Consider the following 19514-nt stretch of genomic DNA (forward strand, 5'->3'; position numbering starts at 1 on the left):
CTGTGTTTTTTTCTCGCAGAGCTAACTATTATTTGGCTCATTTATAACATTAATGTGCAAAACACTGTACACAACATGTACATTGTAATTAGCAATGTGGCATATTGAAATTGACAAAAACCCTAACAAGATCAAGTGTGATGTTTGGTCTTCAAAGTCAATGTGTAGATTCCACTAATGGCTAGTTGTCATTGCAGTATCGGTTGAATTGAGTTGATTCCTTTTGTCCCCTATCCTTGTTTCAATCCTGACTTTTTTGCCATGTGAATATGCATAGGAATCATCAAGCATATTCAAGGTATGTTACCTTCCTTTGCAATACTGTAGGTGAGAGCCACCTGTACCATACCTTTCCCAACTGTACCATATACCTACTGAAGTCCGCCACCAAAAAGGGTAGACCTTATAGGTATATTAAGTGCTTATTACAACATTCAAGTGTATCAAAGCCTCCACTAATAAAATATATATGCAGAAAATACATAGAGATTTATATATATTCCAATACAACAGGGGGCGACAGCGGACTATGAAGTTAAGCTGCATTTAACAAACGAACGAAATAGAGTTGAATGACGCTGGTGAAAGGGACACAGGCATGAAGTGTAGCGAGTACCATGAGTGTTTACTTTTTGTTTTCTAAATGATTTTCAAGTCAAATCTTGATTAGAATGTCTAGTGCTGAGCTGCAAAAGTGTCCTAGAACGTTGCTTGTGTGCGAAAAATCTAATTTTGAGGACGAAAATTCTAGATATCAAACTCACGTGTCACATCATTTCTTTAATCATAAGGTAAGGAAACCTGTAATTAATCTAAAGTCTACACCATTTTATATGCAAAGATGTATTTGCTCCTGTACGTAATCAGCCAGCCATTTAACTGAGTGTTTGAGTGATACTTTGATACAATCGTTTGTTCGATCCTTTCAGGTGTCGCTGTTTTTACCAGACTGTGGTGGCCTTACATCACGTATGACCAGTGTCATTAACGGGTTCAATAAGTTTTATTTAATCAAGGATTTACCAGTTTATAAATTGCTGGAACAAGAGTTCTTGGACAATGTTCTGTATAAAGGTAAGTGCTAAAAATGCCTTTGATTATTACATTTAGATAGGGACTACTACTCCACGACACTTCAACTGGCCCCTTTCAGGAGAAAGGTGTACTTGACTTGTTGGCAATAAAGTACCCACGTGTCTGTTTCAGGTGGTGTTTATGCTCTGTCCTACAACACAAGAATTGATGAAGATAACACCATAGCACTTCTTCCGAACAGTGAGTTGGTTGCACTTTATTGGGGAGGAAGCAAAAACACATGAACTTGTCAAGGGGCAACATTGTGAATACTAGAGTTAACGGTGTTCCTGTATGTTTCTTAAGGACAGCTCATTCTTTCACTGGATAAGGACACATATGAGCAGCTTGGCCTTGAAGGAAAGCCTTCGCGTTACAATCACAAGCGTGTCATGAGATATGGTGAGAACCATGAGAAATGTGGTTCTACATTGTGTATTGATAGCCAAGAGGGCATGTGTACAACAATGATAACAGACAATGTAGAGGAAAAAAATTGATATTTACATGTTTATTGGTTGATTTAATAGTAGTGACCATCAACCTGACTGAGAAGTCCATGGCTCCTGGAGGGAAATTTTACAAGAAGGTTCTCACCAGCCTGCGGGAGAGGGTCACCCTCAAAAGTGACTTCCTACTATCCCAGCACAGCTCAGGTAGTTTTTTTGTCTTTGTCTTAAAATTGTTCACGTCAGTGGAATGCCAACTAGAATTGAGATGTAATTCTACATAATATGTAGAATTTTGTATTGTGTATGTAGATTTATTTGTACACTGTCAACACTATGAACCCCCACAAATCAACCATCTTATATTGATTGTTTATTTATTTTATTTTTCTGAAAAACCTAAGCCTGGTAGTCATTAGTGCTAGGCGTGTTCTTTTTACACATAAGCAGAATGAGTGTTGACCAAGGCTGCCTGATGTAATCCAAAATGCCACGTTCCAAAATGTTGCCTATACATTCTTAACTTTATTGGATATTTTTGTCATTGTTGTGTTGACCTGTAGGAGTGGATGAAAACAAGACCCTGCAGAGTTTCCTGTCCCATTGCCAGTGGACAGAGCACAGGCCTCATGTCAGTACCCTCACTCTGAGGGACTTGCCATGTCCGGCTCTCCACCACTCTGATTTGCGCGGCGACCAATCCTCCTGTGACCCCACAAACTTCCTTGAGTGGCTTGGAGCTGTAAATGCAGATATTGACTGGTATGCGGGGAACTCAGAATATCTGTCCTGGTGTCAACTATTTTGTTTAGTAGTCTCTTTGTTGTAAGAGACCAAACAATGTTTTGGCTGTGTGGGACTGAAATGAATGGCTTTTTTGTAGTTGAAAGTCTCCCATCAGTGTTTTGTTTTATCCTTTACAGTGACAATACTGCAACTAGTTTCCTGTCAACGTACACTTGTCCAGAGCCCCAGATTCCAGTAAGCCACGCTCTACTGTGCACTATCACAGGCTTGCTTTTACCTGAAGACATCTACAAACTGTTGCAGGAACTTCGGTACGTTTTACATTCTGCTACATCATGTGCAGACCACAATGTGCAGTCTATGGTCATGTATGTGTTGTTTGTTTTTACACGGCCAAATCTGCAAGATGAATGTTGTGAATATTACTTAATTAAAATGCTTTCTGGGAACATTCTGCCATTGAAATACTAATACTTTGACAATAAATGTCCTTCATACAATCCCTAGAAAGTTCTCAAAATAGAAAGATCCACCAATGCTTTATATTGATTATTCAGGCCGTAAATATCATGGGCAACAACTTTACTATTTGGTAAAGTTAGTTATTAAATACAGTAAATGCTATTGAATCAAACAATTGAGGGAGGTGGATTATCATATTGTCAAAGAAGCCGCTTAATGATTAATGACGTATTTTATCAATACATCAATACAAGTAAGAAAAACCCTTGAAAAAGCTAGTGATTGACAAGTGTTTGTTCTTCTCTTTTAAGGAGTTATTTTGATGAACCAAAATTCACATCCTGGCTGTCACTGACTGTACATGGTTTCATGGACAGTCCAGTTTCCTGGGGATTCAAAGAACATTCTTTTCACAAGGGAGGGGAACACTTCTATAATTTTGTCATCTTCAAAAACCAAGATTACTGGCTGCACATGGGTGCTGGTGCCCATGAGGAGTGTCCACCATAACCATGTGCCTATTGACTTTTACAAAGCTTTTCACAGCAACACTTCTTCCAAAATGACAACAGTAGGTGCAACTAATTGGACTAAATTACTGAAGTATGCAGTTCAGGATGTAATTTTCTTTAAACTGTATTTTTTAAGTTGAATAAATAAATCAGTGTCTAGCATAATCATGTTTTAGTTTTTTTTATTAATCAAAGTTGAGTGTTTTCATTCTAATTTGGATGTGTAGTTAACAACACATTCTTCTGTGGTGTGATGAACTGAAACACATTTTCAGTTCAAGAAAGTTCTGCTTAACAGAATCTTTTAAATGCAGCATGGCACTTGGGAAAGCCACATGTACTACTGGCTGGTGCAGGGTCAACTGTTGATCACTGGCCTGCAGTGGTGCGATTTTGTAATCTGTTTCCAGGAGGACATTCTGGTACAGTGTATATATGTTGACCCAAAGGCAATAGCAACCATCAGAGAGAAGGTGGATCACTTTTATTTTAATGTGTATTTACAAAATGACCTGTCTTTATCTAAAAGGTTGTAATGACAATGGATAGGACAACGGAAATGAGAAGTTGTAAAGTCGCTTGATCTTTTATTTATTTTTTTCAACTGAATTGTTTGATTTGGCAATTTTAATGTTGCACAGTATGTCCTTCAAAAGGTTACACAGTATATTGTTTGTTGCAATAAATGTAATATTTAACAACATTAAAAACATTACGAGAATGTGAGGCATAAAAAAAAAAACATAGGCCTACTGTCTGTGACCAGTGACAAAACGGGTTAGGCTGTTCAGGTCGCTGCCAATAGTCGTACAAAAATAAGTCATGCATTTACTCTCCCTTGGCCCATGCCTTGACCAGTGGCTTGTTTTGGTAATTTGCTAGAAGGCAGGCTACTGCAAAAATCTGGTTAATACTGCCAGCAATGGTTAGAGGGATAACTGTGTCGAAAAGTTTGTTTTCTTTGATGCACCTTATTGCTCGCTCTATGTGTATCCTTAGTCGTGCGATGTTCTGAGTGACCAGCACGTCACTGTGAGACAGCTGTATTTTTTGGGTCAGAAATGGTGGCATGTAAACTTTGCAGGGCACTAGATCATCGATTCTGAATCCCTTGTCCACCATTACAGCCATGTCTTTATCTAAAAGACCGATAATGCCAGATCGCTTGAACAATTCACTGTCACTGATAGAACCAGAATAAAGTGAAGAAACAAATGTAACAGCACCATGTGGTGACACACCGATCATTCCTTTCACAGTAGTGTGGGATTTATACTGCGAAAACATCTCACTCTGTAAGAGTAAAGATGAAGGCATCTGGCATTTCAGCTCTGTACAGTCAATAATTACTTGGGTGTCTGAGTATTTTCCAAATACACTTGGCATTGTGGCTCCTATTTCCTCTGGAGACATCCATATCCGAACAGCACCCAGTAAAGTGTACAAAAAGTTAACCCAGGTTTTGATGATCCTGCTGACAGTGGACTGATGAATGTTGAAGCGATCACCCAGATCTTTCTCCTTCAGACCCAGCGACAGGTACACCAAGAACAGGAACAACTCATCAATGAGTGGTAGGCATCGGCTCTGATGGATGCAGGCGGAACAAGTCTTAGTGGTGATAAGAATCCTTGGATCATACTTGTTTTGTGTGCCAATTATTCAGCAAGCAAAATGATGGGTGACATTTTATTTTACATTGTCTTTGTTACACATGTTACATGTAATTACAGTAAAGTATGCATATGACATTCAACTAACCCCTAAACCAAACCCTAATACCAACCTTATTGTAAGGACACCTTAAAATAAAGTGTAACCAAATTATGTAGTATGAACTAGCTTACTGGTCGAAGAGGTTGATCAGCTGCCTTGTCAGGAGCTGCTGTTGTGCTGGTCGGTGTTCGCGTACCAACACGTACAATCCTCATAGTTGCAGGTTCAATCTGTCTCCAAAAAGCATCTAGATGACGGTAGCTGGCAAATCTAAAATAGTGAACGAATTGTGACATGTACAGATGTGCCAGTGGCTCGGTGTTTAGACACCATACGAAGCAATTAAAATATGAAATATGTACCTGGTGTAGAATCTGATGTCATCGTCTGATGCTGAAAACCTCTCCAAGCCAAATGATTGTTTCATTGTAACCCCTTCCACCCTCTTCCGCAGTTCTTCTATTACCTGCTGTTGCGCCTCTATTTTTTCACATGCCATATCTAGGGCTGATGGTTCTGGTTTGGCATAATAGTCGTGGCATTGAAGCAGCACATCAACATCCATGCTGTCCTTTACTTCATCTTCTGGCCGTTGTGCCCTCTCCGACTCCGAGACGCTTGGTCTGGCTTCCGGGAGGGAGTAGTCGTTCCAGGCAAACAACATGGGCACAGCCCCCTCTTTTAAGCGTCGTCGACCACCGTTAATGACATCCGTGGAGACGAAATGTCTACTGCACACTGTCGTGGTCCTCTTAATCACTAAATTTGTACGTCTAACATTGCGTATCCATACTTTTCTGAACGTTTCATTCTTTGGGAAGTGGTGGAAGCTGACGGTGGAATTAAACTTCCCGGACATTTCACACTGAGGTACACAACAAAAATCACTGTTCGGATTTTCCCGCTTCTGGTACTTAACCGGTTTGGATAAATACATGGTCTTCACAGTTAAATTATTTAAAAGGCCAAAATGCTCAGAATAATAACGTTATTGTTGATTGTGTAAACTAGCTAGGTCTGTCGTTGGGTTAGCACAGATTACCCTGCAAGCGGAAGTGGCGAGTCCTGTTTTCCGGTTTAGTCATGTGACGTTCCACAATTTTCTTCTTAATTTAAAAAAAAAAAATAATATTATATGGCAACGACGGTACGAGCTTTCTGATATAGCGATATCGACGATTCAGCTGCTGAGTTTTACTATCCAGATGATGCTGAAAAGATTTGTCATCGAAAGTGAGGATGAAGACTAGACTCTTTAAAGTATGGAAGCAAATCGTGACCAAAATTCAAATGAAAATGCATTTCCAGAAATGCATTTTCATTTTAAGAATGTGGCTGCATTATTTGACTCATAAATCAAATTAGTACTGATTAGTACTGAGCGGACATTGCATTTTCATTTTCATGTTCTGCCCGCAAAGAACTGCCCATAATTCGAAAACGAAAATGCATTCTGAGCGGCGCAGTAGAGTGACGTCAGTAGCCGCTCTTCTTCAGCTCCCTGCTGACCGAGCTACCCATCTTGTTCGGTAGGGGGCGGTGTGCACATACGCATTGCATTACATGACAAATGTGCCGGGAAATTGATTGAATTGCCGGGTCTTTAGAGGACGCATCACAGATCATGGCGCTCCCTCAAATTGTGCAGACACTGATAGAATTAGCTGAGCTGGTAGAAACTAATAATATATCTGAGTCTGATGCCCGTGACCGAGTAGAACAAGTCACAGAGAGCTTGGCTGCATACTCTGCCGTCACAGACGTACACATTAATGAGGTTGCCATAGTAAACCTCTCTTCAGTCCTGGAACGGCTGGATGCTGTGGAGCCTCAAATGGGACGGGGACGACCAACCATCCACATCCCGTTTGAGTCCATCGAAAACTATTTATTAAATGGTCTACTTTTTCCTGTGAAAGCAAGCTGTTTCACCTTTGGCCTGGTTCAGACAAAATCTGAATTTCCGCAATCTGAATTTGAATTTCCGCAATCTGAATTTCAAGAATCTGAATTCCTGCAATCTGAATTTTAGAATGTTTTATTTTTGGATCAAAATAATTCAGTTGTATTAAATTTGGCATACAAATAATTCAGATATTATATATTCAACAGCAATATATTTCAGTTTTATGAAATTCGACACACAAATATTTCAGATCTTTCATATTCAAATTCAGATACTTTTGTCAGCTTTCTAGCTCCATAAATCCGTTGCTTTGCATCCTCCGACGGATGGTCTGGTGGCCGACAACAGCTCCGCTATGTCCTTTATTTTTAAACCATTTAATAAATAGTTTTCGATGGACTCGAACGGGATGTGGATGGTTGGTCGTCCCCGTCCCATTTGAGGCTCCACAGCATCCAGCCGTTCCAGGACTGAAGAGAGGTTTACTATGGCAACCTCATTAATGTGTACGTCTGTGACGGCAGAGTATGCAGCCAAGCTCTCTGTGACTTGTTCTACTCGGTCACGGGCATCAGACTCAGATATATTATTAGTTTCTACCAGCTCAGCTAATTCTATCAGTGTCTGCACAATTTGAGGGAGCGCCATGATCTGTGATGCGTCCTCTAAAGACCCGGCAATTCAATCAATTTCCCGGCACATTTGTCATGTAATGCAATGCGTATGTGCACACCGCCCCCTACCGAACAAGATGGGTAGCTCGGTCAGCAGGGAGCTGAAGAAGAGCGGCTACTGACGTCACTCTACTGCGCCGCTCAGAATGCATTTTCGTTTTCGAATTATGGGCAGTTCTTTGCGGGCAGAACATGAAAATGAAAATGCAATGTCCGCTCAGTACTAATCAGTACTAATTTGATTGATGAGTCAAATAATGCAGCCATATTCTTAAAATGAAAATGCATTTCTGGAAATACATTTGAATTTGAATTGTGGTCACGATTTTGCAGCCACGTTCTTAAAATGAAAATGCATTTCTGGAAATGCATTTGAATTTGAATTGTGGTCACGATTTTGCAGCCACGTTCTTGAAAATGAAAATGCAATTCTGGTAATGCATTTGAATTTGAATTGTGGTCACGATTTTGCAGCCACGTTCTTAAAATGAAAATGCATTTCTGGAAATGCATTTTCATTTTCAAATTTTACATTTCAAATTGAATTTTGGTATATATTTGCTGGGGCATATTTTGAAAATTAAATTTCAAATGTCTTTTTCGTTTTCATTTTAATTAAGGGAAAGAATGAGCAGTCTTAAAGAAGAAAATTAAAATGCAAATAGGATGATTGAATACTAATTTGATTTATGAGTCAAATAATGCAGCCACATTCTTAAAATGAAAATGCATTTCTGGAAATGCATTTTCATTTGAATTTTGGTCACGATTTGCTTCCATAATTTGCTGGGGCATATTTTGAAAATTAAATTTCAAATGTCTTTTTCGTTTTCATTTTAATTAAGGGAAAGAATGAGCAGTCTTAAAGAAGAAAATGAAAATGCAAATAGGATGATTAAATACTAATTTGATTTATGAGTCAAATAATGCAGCCACATTCTTAAAATGAAAATGCATTTCTGGAAATGCATTTTCATTTGAATTTTGGTCACGATTTGCTTCCATACAAAAGTAATGAGTTGCTAGGCAACACATGAAACACACCGCGAGAGTGTGAGAGCTAGCTACAATTAGACTAGAGGTACCATTTATTTTCGTTTACAAAATGAAAAGTAGCTAAAAATGCCATATAATAAACAACTTACTAACCTAGACCGTTCGGTTAGTAAGTAGTTTTTATTATGAATTTTTTATGTGACGTTCGACAAACACCCTTTTGAGTTGATGACAACTTGTCTATTGTTGTTTTGATTTGAGTTGATGACAACTACATAAGACCTAACTTGGCTGTTGTTGATTCATTCACTATATGCACTGTCTACAGCGAAGTCATTGATACGAAAGGTAAGCCACGATATTTAGCCATCACATCCTTTGAGAACAAATGAACAAAATAGCAGATAGGGAGCTACATTTTCAATTAAGCAATGTCACTCTCGAAGTACCATTATTGATGATTTATTGTATCACCGCCGTGCTGATTATCAGCAATGCATACTGTATGGTACAATGCCAATGCATTCGGTCAATGTAAAAACTCATTTTTATTCGTTAGCTTTTGGAAACTTTTAATTGTTGTTTTATAGCGTACTTTTGCTATGCCGTATGTACAGCACTTTGGATCAATTTATATTGTGTTAAATGTGCTTTAGAAATAAAGGTATGATTGATTGATTCGTTGATGGATTGATTGAATGTAACCGTTATAACAATTCAAGGTAGAAATAGCCTATACTCAGGAATTCTTTTCTGTTTTGTAATTTTTACTAATATAAGGGTAAAATATACACACATTTAGGAAAAGTCATTGCACAATTTAAAAATGTTGTCAAATGGACTGCAAAGTCCCAGTGATGTTATCTTAAAATAACAGCACTCATGTCTGCTGTCCAATCAAATTACTCGGTCAGAACTAAGTAGTATAAGTTCTCTTATAATATTCAACACAGATCCTGAACTCTACCATGTATAAGCCGAGACCCTTCATCGAGGAAATATCATATTGCCACTGTATGTACCGAGGGACCAAAATATGGGACCTCTATGTCGTCACCTGCCTCGTCACTTGGTTGCAAGGCGTGCTACTCATCCTCTTCAGGAAGTGGACTCAATCAGTTGTCCAACCGCACCAGTTCTTGCCCTCGACATGTCACAAGGCTAAGTACAAGGTGAGCAAGAGTAGGAGGTGTTAGGTCTTACAGGGAGGGTAGGTGTTAGGTCTTACAGGGAGGGTAGGTGTTAGGTCTTACAGGGAGGGTAGGTGTTAGGTCTTACAGGGACGGTAGGTGTTAGGTCTTACAGGGAGGGTAGGTGTTAGGTCTTACAGGGAGGGTAGGTGTTAGGTCTTACAGGGAGGGTAGGTGTTAGGTCTTACAGGGACGGTAGGTGTTAGGTCTTACAGGGAGGGTAGGTGTTAGGTCTTACAGGGAGGGTAGGTGTTAGGTCTTACAGGGGCGGTAGGTGTTAGGTCTTACAGGGAGGGTAGGAGGGATTAGGAGGTGGTGCTAGGAGCTACTAGTGTTAAACCATCTAATTCACAAACCACACTGTTTTTGTTCCGCAAACAGTGCGTCCCTCCGCCCCTTTTTTTCGACCGCTTTAAAGCGCACGCGTCAACCCTGGTGTCGTGCCGACATCCACATGGACGCTTCCTGGTGAGCACGGTGAATCCCAGCCTTACTCATTCCCCGCCCCCAGCCCTACAGCCCATAATATTGTAACAGCACCTTTTCCTTTTCTCTTCCAGACGGTGTTAATGTTCTTCTTGAACATGGTGTCTTTTGTCATCTACCTGGTCCTCGCCATGAGGTGAGTACAGAGAGAGCCGGCTCCTCTACCTGGCCCAATAGCTGAAGTCAGGGTGTCTCATGTTTGATGTTCTGCCTGACAGGCCCGTTGAATACTGTGTGGAGGTTGTGGACGCCCTGCTGCTTGTGGACTTGGGCATGGGCATCCTCCACCATATGCATTTTTGGCTCAGGGTAAGAACTTCCTCTGATGTACAACACCAATAGTCGTAAATGGTTGTCATCTTCACGCATTAGCACGAGCTGGAACTGAGCGGTTGAGGGTTGGAGCACAGATTAGGAGGTCCCAGGTTCTGATCGCCTCTGGATGTGACGTTGGATTGTTGTTATTAGTTCCTGTTTATGACGGCATTGTGTCTTTTCTTGTCAGTTTCTGTCTGCACAGAATCTGATGGTCATGTGGTTGGACTACAAAACCATTGTTGACATGTTCACCGTCCCACCATCATGTTTTGCAGTAGTCACCGGTCGGTCCTGGCTTGGTAAGACCCTCCCTCCCCTCCCTCCCCTCCCTTAGGCTGGTTCTCATGATGTTCCGTCCCACAGGCCTCAGATTCCTCCGGGCCCTGTACATCCTGGAGCTTCCAGCTGTCCTGGGGATGCTCAACATCCTGACCAGCAAGTAGGAACTGATGGAACGAAAGACCCTGTGTTAGGATCACATAGAACTGTTTTAGGTTGGCGTGAGACTTCTTTTCTTCTTCTGTGGTTTCACAGGACATCTCAGAGGCTGTGTCGGCTGGGAGCCATCCTCATGGGATCCCTGTTTTTTTACGCCGGCCTCATTCACCTGGTGAGGACTTGAATCCAGCAACATGCCAAATCATGAACACGAAATACATTTGATTGATTCTGCAGGTGCTTTTATCCAAAGCAAAAAACATGTAGTAAAGAATATAGAAAGTACTGCTGAGATTCAAGGGACAGAAGTGCATAGTTCTAACAGTATGACGATGGTCAGAGTCAAGGAATGGTCTGTATTGACCAGGCAAGATGCAAGAATGGTGCATGGACTCAACTACAGTGCATCTTGTAACATCTTAACTACAGTATAGCATTGAAAAACGCAATTCAGAAAACATTGAGAGCAACATAAAAAATAAAATAAAAAGTTGAGTGCCTGGTGTTTTCAAAGCCAGAGTAGATAAAAGCTTCTGAAGTCAAAATCAGAAGGTGTTTCTCTCCTCTTGGTTTGCCCTGCTGTAGGTGGAGAGCTCTGGTGACCCCTGGCTTGAGAACTCCAACGCTTCGAGCCGTCCCTACTTCCTGTTTGTGTACTTCCTAACGGTGACCATGTCCACAGTGGGCTATGGCGACGTCCTGGTCTACACCGTGTCAGGACAATTTCTAATCACCGTGTTCATCTTCATCTACCTGGTACGCCCCCCTTCCTTCCTGCCACCATCTCACTCTCTCTGTTCCATCGTGTCTGTTCCTGGCTCATCCACGGTGTCGTCTACAGGGCATGTTTGCCAGCTTAGTACCCCAGATGATGGAGATCATAGCAAACAGGAAGCGCTTCACTGGGGAATATTCCAGCGTCTTGGGGAAATCGTGAGTCATCTGTCAATACAAGGCGGACCTACCCAGTCTCTGTCTGGGAGAAGAACTCCAGATTGTCATGTGCTTCAGAGACCACTTCTTTTTTTGTGACCCACACTGATGTTCTGTGTGTGTGTGTGTGTATGTTGCAGGCATGTCGTTGTGTGTGGACATCTTTCCCTGAGCAACATTGAGCCGTTTGTGAAGGAGTTTTACCATGAGGACCGGGGGGAGGTTCACATCAACCTCCTGTTCCTGGGGGAGTGAGTGCAGCTCTGACAGCCTCTCTCAGCTCCACCACTTGATCTGACCCCCCCAAACACGTCCAGTTTCAGGCTTATTAAGCATCAGTTGTTGATGCTGCTACCCTCCACTGATTCCTGGCAGTTTGTCTATCCAAAGTCCTACATGGTTTTATATTTGAATTGTCAGTCTCCCCCTCTCTGGGTTCCTGTCCCTCCTCTCTGACGCCTCTCCCTCCCTCTCTCAGCTTCTGCCCTGACCCTGAGCTGGAGTATTTTCTCAGTCTCTCTGGGAAAATCAACTTTTACCAGGGCTCGGTGAAGAACAGGCAGGATCAGAAGAGAGTCATGGTAACTGTGTTCACGCACGCACACACACACACACACACACACACACACACACACACACACACACACACACACACATACAGGAGAGAGTCATGGTAACTGTGTTCACACACACACACAGAGGATGAGACCTCCAACTCTTTTTGTAACGTTGCACTTGACACATAATTGATTGCTCGTATGAATATTTAATATCCATATTGTAGTGGAGATTATTTTGTGTATTACTGTAGCTAAACAGTGTTCCTTGGCACCAACCACTGAAATACTGTTGGATTTGTGCACTAGTGGTCCTGGATTCTGTGCTGAGTGTCCATTGTGCACTCTGATTAAAGTTTCTGCTGACTGGATGAAGTGTAAATGTGTTGGAGAGTGGGAGAGTCTTGCTGTGTGTGTGTAATCCTAACACAAGAACTCTGGCAGATGCGCAAAGCGTCCGCCTGTGTGATTCTCTGTGACAGGTCTGCTGCCGACCCAGATGCAGAGGACTTGGACACATTGAAGAAGTAAGCACACACACTCATACACACTTGCACACACACTCACAGACACACACACACACAGATCTCCACACATCAACAAGGTTTCTCCTGTGTCGTCTCCTTCTAGTGTGATCACCGTCAAGACCAATCATCCCAAAACCAGGGTGATCGTCCAAATGTTGAAGCCCAGCAGCAAGGTAACACCTCCCCACACTGTCTGTGTGTGTCTGTGTGTCTCTGTGTGTGTGTGTGTGTCAGGGTGTCAAGTGTTCCTGTCCCTGTGTGTTCCAGGTCATGGTGCAGAAGATTCCACACTGGGACTGGAATCGTGGCGATGCGGCTATGTGTCTGACGGAGCTCAAGATGGGGCTCATGGCCCAGAGCTGCAGGGTGCATGGACTGTCCAGCCTGCTGGCTAACCTGTTCACAATGCAGAGTGATGTGGAGGTAAGGAGTCCGCATGTCTACACACACACACACACACACACACACACACACACACACACACACACACACACACACATGGGCCAAAGACTCAACTTTATTGAGCCTTAAAAGGTCAATTTATCTGCAGCTCACCCAACCCACACACAACATACACACAACATCAAAAGTCACAGGCAGGGAAGTCATATATCAAGAGACAGACCAAATATAGTACATGGATGAATAAAAAAATAAAAATAAAGATTAGCATATGTGAGTTTTGAACCAAGTTCAAAAGACTATTACATTATTTTGAAATGTTTACTGGACAGAACATGTTTAGGTTGGCTGATAATTCTTTTTTGCTTTCTGGGTTGAGTCAGAGTATAGAGTCTCTGATGGGCTCCAATGATCTTGGAGCAGACATTCACTACAGCATTGACTCAATTATTGTCCTTCAGACAACCCATCATCAGAGACACTGTACACAGACACACACACATACCCACACAGAGACACAGCACACACATGCCGTACACAGACACACACACACACATGCAGTACACAGACACACACACATGCAGTACACAGACACACACACACATGCAGTACACAGACACGTCACACACATGCAGTACACAGACACACACACATGCAGTACACAGACACACACACATGCAGTACACAGACACACACACATGCCGTACACAGACACACACACACACATGCAGTACACAGACACACACACACATGCAGTACACAGACACACACACATGCAGTACACAGACACACACACACATGCAGTACACAGACACACACACATGCAGTACACAGACACACACACATGCAGTACAAAGACACACACACAAGCTAATGCTGACCTCCCTGTGTTTGCTTCCTGCAGCAGAAGGGAGAGTCGTGGAAGAACCTCTACCTGGAGGGCATGTTCAATGAGATCTACACAGAGCACCTCTCTTGGCCTTTTATAGGCATGACCTTTGCCCAAGCCAGCAAGTGAGTCACTGCAGCCCAGCTTCAGCATGAGGGGAGGGGCATCACAGAAACATGCTCATTGTGTGTGTGCGTATTGAATGTGTGTGTGGTGTGTGTGGTTGTTTGGTACTTCAGGCTCTGCTTCCTGAAGCTGGGTCTGCTGCTCATCGGCATAGCAACCTACAGCGAAGACAACGAGATGAGGTGCGTGACTTCCTGTTTACACCCCGTGCATTTCCTGTTCGGAAGGCACGCCGGTCATCTTGCCATGTTATCGTACATAACAAAAAGTATATTTTCTTTCCTCTCTCTCTCTCTCTCTCTCTCTCTCTCTCTCTCTCTCTCTCTCTAGCTGTCTCTCGCTCTCTCTCTCTCTCACTCACTCTTGCGCTCTCTCTCTCTCTTCACGTTAGTGTTCTGGTGAATCCTCGGAAGTGCATCCAAATCAAGCGGGGGACTCTGGGCTTCCTGGTGGCCAGCGATGCTAGTGATGCCAGGAGGTACAGCCAGACTGGGAGCTGCTCTCACCCCAGGACTCACTCACTCACGTCCTGTTAGCCATGAAGCCTGTCAGCTCACGAGGAGACATGGCTCACTGTCCACCTGTGTGTTTGTGTGTGTTCTCCAGGGCCGGTATCTATTGTGATAGGTGTCACAGCAAGGTTAGAAAGCTGTCCAGGATGAGACCGTGCCAGTGTCCTGAGTTTGATCATGGTAAGGACTCCAAACTGGTGTTGAGATGTCCCCACTGGCTCGTGGGAACAGTGGCACTCAAGCCAGATGTGCTCGACACCAGCTTTGCCTGCCTCCGTTTTTGTCACAACTGGTTTCTGGCCTCGCCCCACTCTGTGATGCTGCCTTCTGCCGGATGTCCTTTAGTCATCTGTCTGCATGTGTGCGCATGCTTCCGTGTGCACGCATTCGTGTGTTCATGCATGTGTGTCTCCAACAGATGGCGCTCTGACCTCGGCCATGAATTTACGACGCCCATCTCTGGGAGTACTTCCCTCCATGTAAGTACACATACACACACACACACACACACATGCGCACACACAGAGGTCCACCATGAGATGAGTTAGTGAGAAGATTCCATGTGAAAGAAATCAATCCAAGTGATCTATTCCTCCTCTGTCTCGGGCTGTATTCTCACCTGAGCCCCAGATGGAACGTCTCTACTGCCGGTGAGCGTCGAAAACAGGTTGATGAGTGTGATGATGAGGTCCACATGAGTCTGTGTATGCTGCCGTTCCACTGTCTAACAGTCATGATCAGGAGGAGAACGCTGACTGGACCAAGGAGCTGGAGGCGGAGGGTCAGGTGACGCTCGACTCTACCGGAATGTTCCACTGGTGTCCCCCTGTCTCCCTGGAAGAGGTTACCCTGGTGAGACTGGGACACTGGGATTGCACACACACGTATGAACACAAACACACTCTCACACAAGCGTGCTTGTGTGTGTGTCCGGCCCCCTCCAGACCAGACAGAGTGCCAGTGCCCTGGCCCTCCAGAAGCACGTGGTGGCCTGTGTGATTGGGGACCGTGGTTCCAGGCGGCTGGGCCTGCGGGCCTTCATGATGCCTCTGAGAGCCAGCAGCCTGACCAGGCCTGAACTGCCCCCCGTGGTCTTCCTGGGGGACAGAGACTACTTCCTGAGGGAGTGGCCTGACATCCACTACTTCCCTCACATCTATTTCCTGCCTGTGAGTGTAAGGGGAGGAACGTGGGTAGGTGTGTGTGGTTGGATGGAGGGGGTGTTAAAGTTTGTGGTTGTGGGTATGTGTGTGTGCGGTTGAAATGAATGGGTGTGTGTTGTGGGGTTCTGGTTCAACGTTCCGTTGCTCCATCCGTTCCCCACTCCACGCCCCTTCACCCCCCACCCCCTCCCCTGCACCCCCCTCCACCCCAGGGTTCGCCAGTGTGTCTGAACGACCTGCGTGCGGCGGGGGTGACCCGCTGTGTGCGGACGGTGATCCTGAACTCGATGGGATCCACCGAGGAGTCCAAGACGGTCCTGTCCTGCTTCAACGTCAACGGCCTCAGCCCGCAGACAGAGGCCCTCAGCGCACTCAGCCTCTCCGGCAACACCCACGGATCCCACCCACCACGCCAAAAAACGACCCGACAGTCCGTCCCTCTGCTGGTTGAACTCGGTACTACGCCTCTCAACCCCCCCCCCCGAACGATGCTGTCATTGCACTACCGAAGATTCTCCTGACTCACCCCCTCTCGCCCTCCCTATTCTCCATCCTACCCTGTCTCACCCCTTAGGTAACACTTTGAAGGTGAAGCTTATGAATGAGACCGACAGGCTGGAGGAGGTGGACAGCTTCAATCTGACCGAGGCCTTCTCCTCGGGGAAGGTGTTCTCGGTGGACGTGCTGGACTCCCTCATGGCTGCCGTGAGTCACCAGGAGGCTTAAGTCCCTGTACTTATCCCTCTACAGTCACCCCCGTGGTTGATCTCAGCCGTCTGGATGTATGGACACAGGTTTCAGTCTGGATGTATGGACACAGGGTTCAGTCTGGATGTGTGGACACAAGGTTCAGTCGGGATGTATGGACACAGGGTTCAGTCTGGATGTATGGACACAGGGTTCAGTCTGGATGTATGGACACAGGGTTCAGTCTGGATGTGTGGACACAGGGTTCAGTCTGGATGTGTGGACACAGGGTTCAGTCTGGATGTATGGACACAGGGTTCAGTCTGGATGTATGGACACAGGGTTCAGTCTGGATGTGTGGACACATGGTTCAGTCTGGATGTGTGGACACAAGGTTCAGTCGGGATGTATGGACACAGGGTTCAGTCTGGATGTATGGACACAGGGTTCAGTCTGGATGTATGGACACAGGGTTCAGTCTGGATGTATGGACACAGGGTTCAGTCTGGAGCCACGCCACTCATTTAGCTCCATCCACCGTAAATCTACAAAACTCTCCAGCCAGGTAGTCCAGACCTGAACATTCATAGACACCGCAAATTAGGATTGGGGTTCGGGGTTAGAGTCAGGGATTGAGTCGCTCTCTCATACCACAGCACGCGGCGCTAGCTGAGTGTGTCGTGTGTGTGTACAGACATTCTTCAACTCCAACATTCCGTTGCTGGTGTCCACGCTGGTGACGGGCGGGGACACTCCCCTGCTGGAGGCCCAGCTCATCAGGGACAACCAGCTGAGAGGAGGGGTCATGTCCCCTCAGCTGTGGGCGCTGCGCCGTAGGTCCAAACTGGCCCAGCTGGCCCTGAAGGACGAGCCTCTCTGTCAGCTCCAGGTGAAGGAGAACACACACACACACTGAGGACACGTGCACATACACACTCTCTACCTGTCTCTCTGTCGGCCTCTAACGCCCCTCTCTCTCTCTCTGCAGTGTGTGTTGTTCAGAGATCTGTTTGGCCGGGCTCTAGATTCTTTGGAGATCTTGTGTTTTGGCTTGTACCGTCTCCTAGACCCTCCCAACCGCTCCATGAAGAGGTATGGACCACAACACCCTGACAGAACCCAAGAGGATACAAGAGAACACACCACAACACAATGGAACACACCACAATACAATAGGACACAATAGAACACACTACTTCACAATAGAGATGAACCAGACAGCAGTGGTCAAGGTTGTAACAGCAGTAACATGATGGAGGAGAGCTGCAGGTGACCGGATGTTCTGTAGAAGGTAACAGTTGTGTGTCCTACAGGTTTGTGATCACTAATCCTCCAGGTGACCTTCCTTTGCTGGCCTCGGACCAGGTCTTCTGCTCCGTCCCCTTCCATCAGTCCCACCTGCTGACCCAGTCCCACCACTGACCCAGTCCCACCACTGGCCCAGTCCCACCTGCTGACCCAGTCCCACCACTGACCCAGTCCCACCACTGACCCAGTCCCACCTGCTGACCCAGTCCCACCACTGACCCAGTCCCACCACTGTAAACACCAACAACTATTTTTAATTAAATCCAAATGATTACAAGCATGGCTAAACTCATCAATCATGGTCTTGGTTCTAACAAATGATGGCAACAGTGTAATTTTGTTTATGATTTAATGGTATATACAAATTTTCAATTTCAACTTTATTTAATTCCATCATTTTAATTGAAAAACTTTTAATTAGGAACTATCTATCCATAATTAGTACAGTATCAATAATAGTAACTTTGAAAAAGCTTTTATTTGATTTGCGTCAATCAGCTGACACTGTTCAGAGAGACACACCTTGTATAATAACATTTAGATCGGTGTTCGTGATATCTTCATTAAAAGGATGAGCTGTTAAGATTAACAGCAAATCCACATTTGCATTTTAATTCCTAGTTTAGGAATTGGAGGGAGCTAACCAAATACTCAGCCAATATGTAGTCATGAAAATAAGTTATTCTATACTCTTTGTTTATATGTCTGCCATCTTTGATGTAGGTACAAAAAAGGCCACATGCATTCAAATATGCCACGTACCCTAGGATATAAAATCACAATGATTAAAAATTATCCAGTGCAGATAGAATTATATAATTTGTCTGGTCAGTGGAATAACTGATGCAGCCAGAATATTATGAAAAATATGCCTCCACAAAATATGTAATGGTTTAACCTTTATTCTTTCTAAATATGGCTTTTATCTCTGGCGGCAACTCGACGGTGGGCAGCACAAGGGTTAATGTAAATTGAGCTTGCAGGTTGGAAATAGTTCAGTAATCAATAGCTCTACTTTCAAACACCTCAACATTCACTGGCTTTGCCTGTGTGTATGATTTAAAAAGCAGGCCCTAGCCTTGTGACTATTGAGCAATTCATTTTTGTGTACCTAATCAACTAGCCTCTACGTAGACTGTCTGTGGCTTTGAGGCCAATAGAGAGGAATACAGCAAGAGTCGGTTTAAATACGATTTTCTCACAAATAATTTTGCCCACCTATATTTAGAAATATATTTTCAACTTTCAGCTTTGTGACACGTTGCCTTGGGATTTATAACTGAACCACTCATCAGGACAGTTTCGGGCTTCAAGATAGTTTTTTGGGGGGTATTTCTGATTTTTTTGAATTACCTTGTGCACTATACAGTCAAAAGCCTTCACACTGCCTGTGATTGTGTGAGGAAGTCTACAAAACCTGAGTGCTATAAGGAGGTTTTGTG

At 44.1% G+C, this 19514-nt stretch overlaps 3 protein-coding genes across 3 annotated transcripts; 2 read left to right on the forward strand and 1 right to left on the reverse strand.

The window, feature by feature from the left end:
- The first annotated feature begins 511 nt into the window (after positions 1-511).
- Positions 512-3242, forward strand: rpp40 (ribonuclease P/MRP 40 subunit). The gene is made up of 8 exons (XM_047027752.1): positions 512-791; positions 930-1074; positions 1207-1275; positions 1381-1476; positions 1605-1730; positions 2087-2285; positions 2447-2581; positions 3044-3242. Exons 1-8 carry the CDS (start codon positions 672-674, stop codon positions 3240-3242), a joined length of 1089 nt encoding a protein of 362 aa, XP_046883708.1. The 5' UTR covers positions 512-671.
- An 830-nt stretch (positions 3243-4072) lies between these two features.
- On the reverse strand, positions 4073-6070 carry LOC124472742. Its single transcript, XM_047027751.1, has 3 exons — positions 5323-6070; positions 5092-5230; positions 4073-4831 (listed from the first exon to the last, which is right to left on the reverse strand). The coding sequence occupies exons 1-3, from the start codon at positions 5895-5897 to the stop codon at positions 4073-4075; spliced, it is 1473 nt and encodes a 490-aa protein (XP_046883707.1). The 5' UTR covers positions 5898-6070.
- Positions 6071-9497: 3427 nt separating this feature from the next.
- Positions 9498-18216, forward strand: LOC124472618 (calcium-activated potassium channel subunit alpha-1-like). Its single transcript, XM_047027563.1, has 26 exons — positions 9498-9708; positions 10108-10194; positions 10287-10348; positions 10431-10521; positions 10718-10829; positions 10894-10969; positions 11065-11140; positions 11554-11724; positions 11810-11901; positions 12042-12152; positions 12380-12482; positions 12903-12985; positions 13089-13158; positions 13253-13408; positions 14292-14401; positions 14516-14584; positions 14794-14880; positions 15009-15094; positions 15333-15393; positions 15646-15766; positions 15859-16107; positions 16290-16533; positions 16652-16782; positions 17459-17653; positions 17753-17856; positions 18078-18216. Exons 1-26 carry the CDS (start codon positions 9505-9507, stop codon positions 18184-18186), a joined length of 3060 nt encoding a protein of 1019 aa, XP_046883519.1. The 5' UTR covers positions 9498-9504; the 3' UTR covers positions 18187-18216.
- The last annotated feature ends 1298 nt before the right edge of the window (positions 18217-19514 follow it).

The sequence above is a fragment of the Hypomesus transpacificus genome, chromosome 10 (genome assembly GCF_021917145.1).
Source record: "Hypomesus transpacificus isolate Combined female chromosome 10, fHypTra1, whole genome shotgun sequence".
Taxonomy (NCBI): Eukaryota; Metazoa; Chordata; class Actinopteri; order Osmeriformes; family Osmeridae; genus Hypomesus; species Hypomesus transpacificus.

Excerpts from the sequence above, each read along its gene's own strand:
- rpp40 (XM_047027752.1), top strand. The coding sequence starts at position 672 with ATGTCTAGTGCTGAGCTGCAAAAGTGTCCTAGAACGTTGCTTGTGTGC. Across the intron at positions 1,276-1,380 it reads CATAGCACTTCTTCCGAACA|GACAGCTCATTCTTTCACTG; the intron begins GTGAGTTGGTTG and ends ATGTTTCTTAAG. Across the intron at positions 1,731-2,086 it reads ACTATCCCAGCACAGCTCAG|GAGTGGATGAAAACAAGACC; the intron begins GTAGTTTTTTTG and ends GTTGACCTGTAG.
- LOC124472742 (XM_047027751.1), bottom strand. The coding sequence starts at position 5,897 with ATGTATTTATCCAAACCGGTTAAGTACCAGAAGCGGGAAAATCCGAAC. Across the intron at positions 5,231-5,322 it reads GACATCAGATTCTACACCAG|ATTTGCCAGCTACCGTCATC; the intron begins GTACATATTTCA and ends TCACTATTTTAG. Across the intron at positions 4,832-5,091 it reads CTGATCAACCTCTTCGACCA|AGCCGATGCCTACCACTCAT; the intron begins GTAAGCTAGTTC and ends TGCATCCATCAG.
- LOC124472618 (XM_047027563.1), top strand. The coding sequence starts at position 9,505 with ATGTATAAGCCGAGACCCTTCATCGAGGAAATATCATATTGCCACTGT. Across the intron at positions 11,725-11,809 it reads TGTTCATCTTCATCTACCTG|GGCATGTTTGCCAGCTTAGT; the intron begins GTACGCCCCCCT and ends TGTCGTCTACAG. Across the intron at positions 15,394-15,645 it reads CTGGGAGTACTTCCCTCCAT|TCATGATCAGGAGGAGAACG; the intron begins GTAAGTACACAT and ends ACTGTCTAACAG.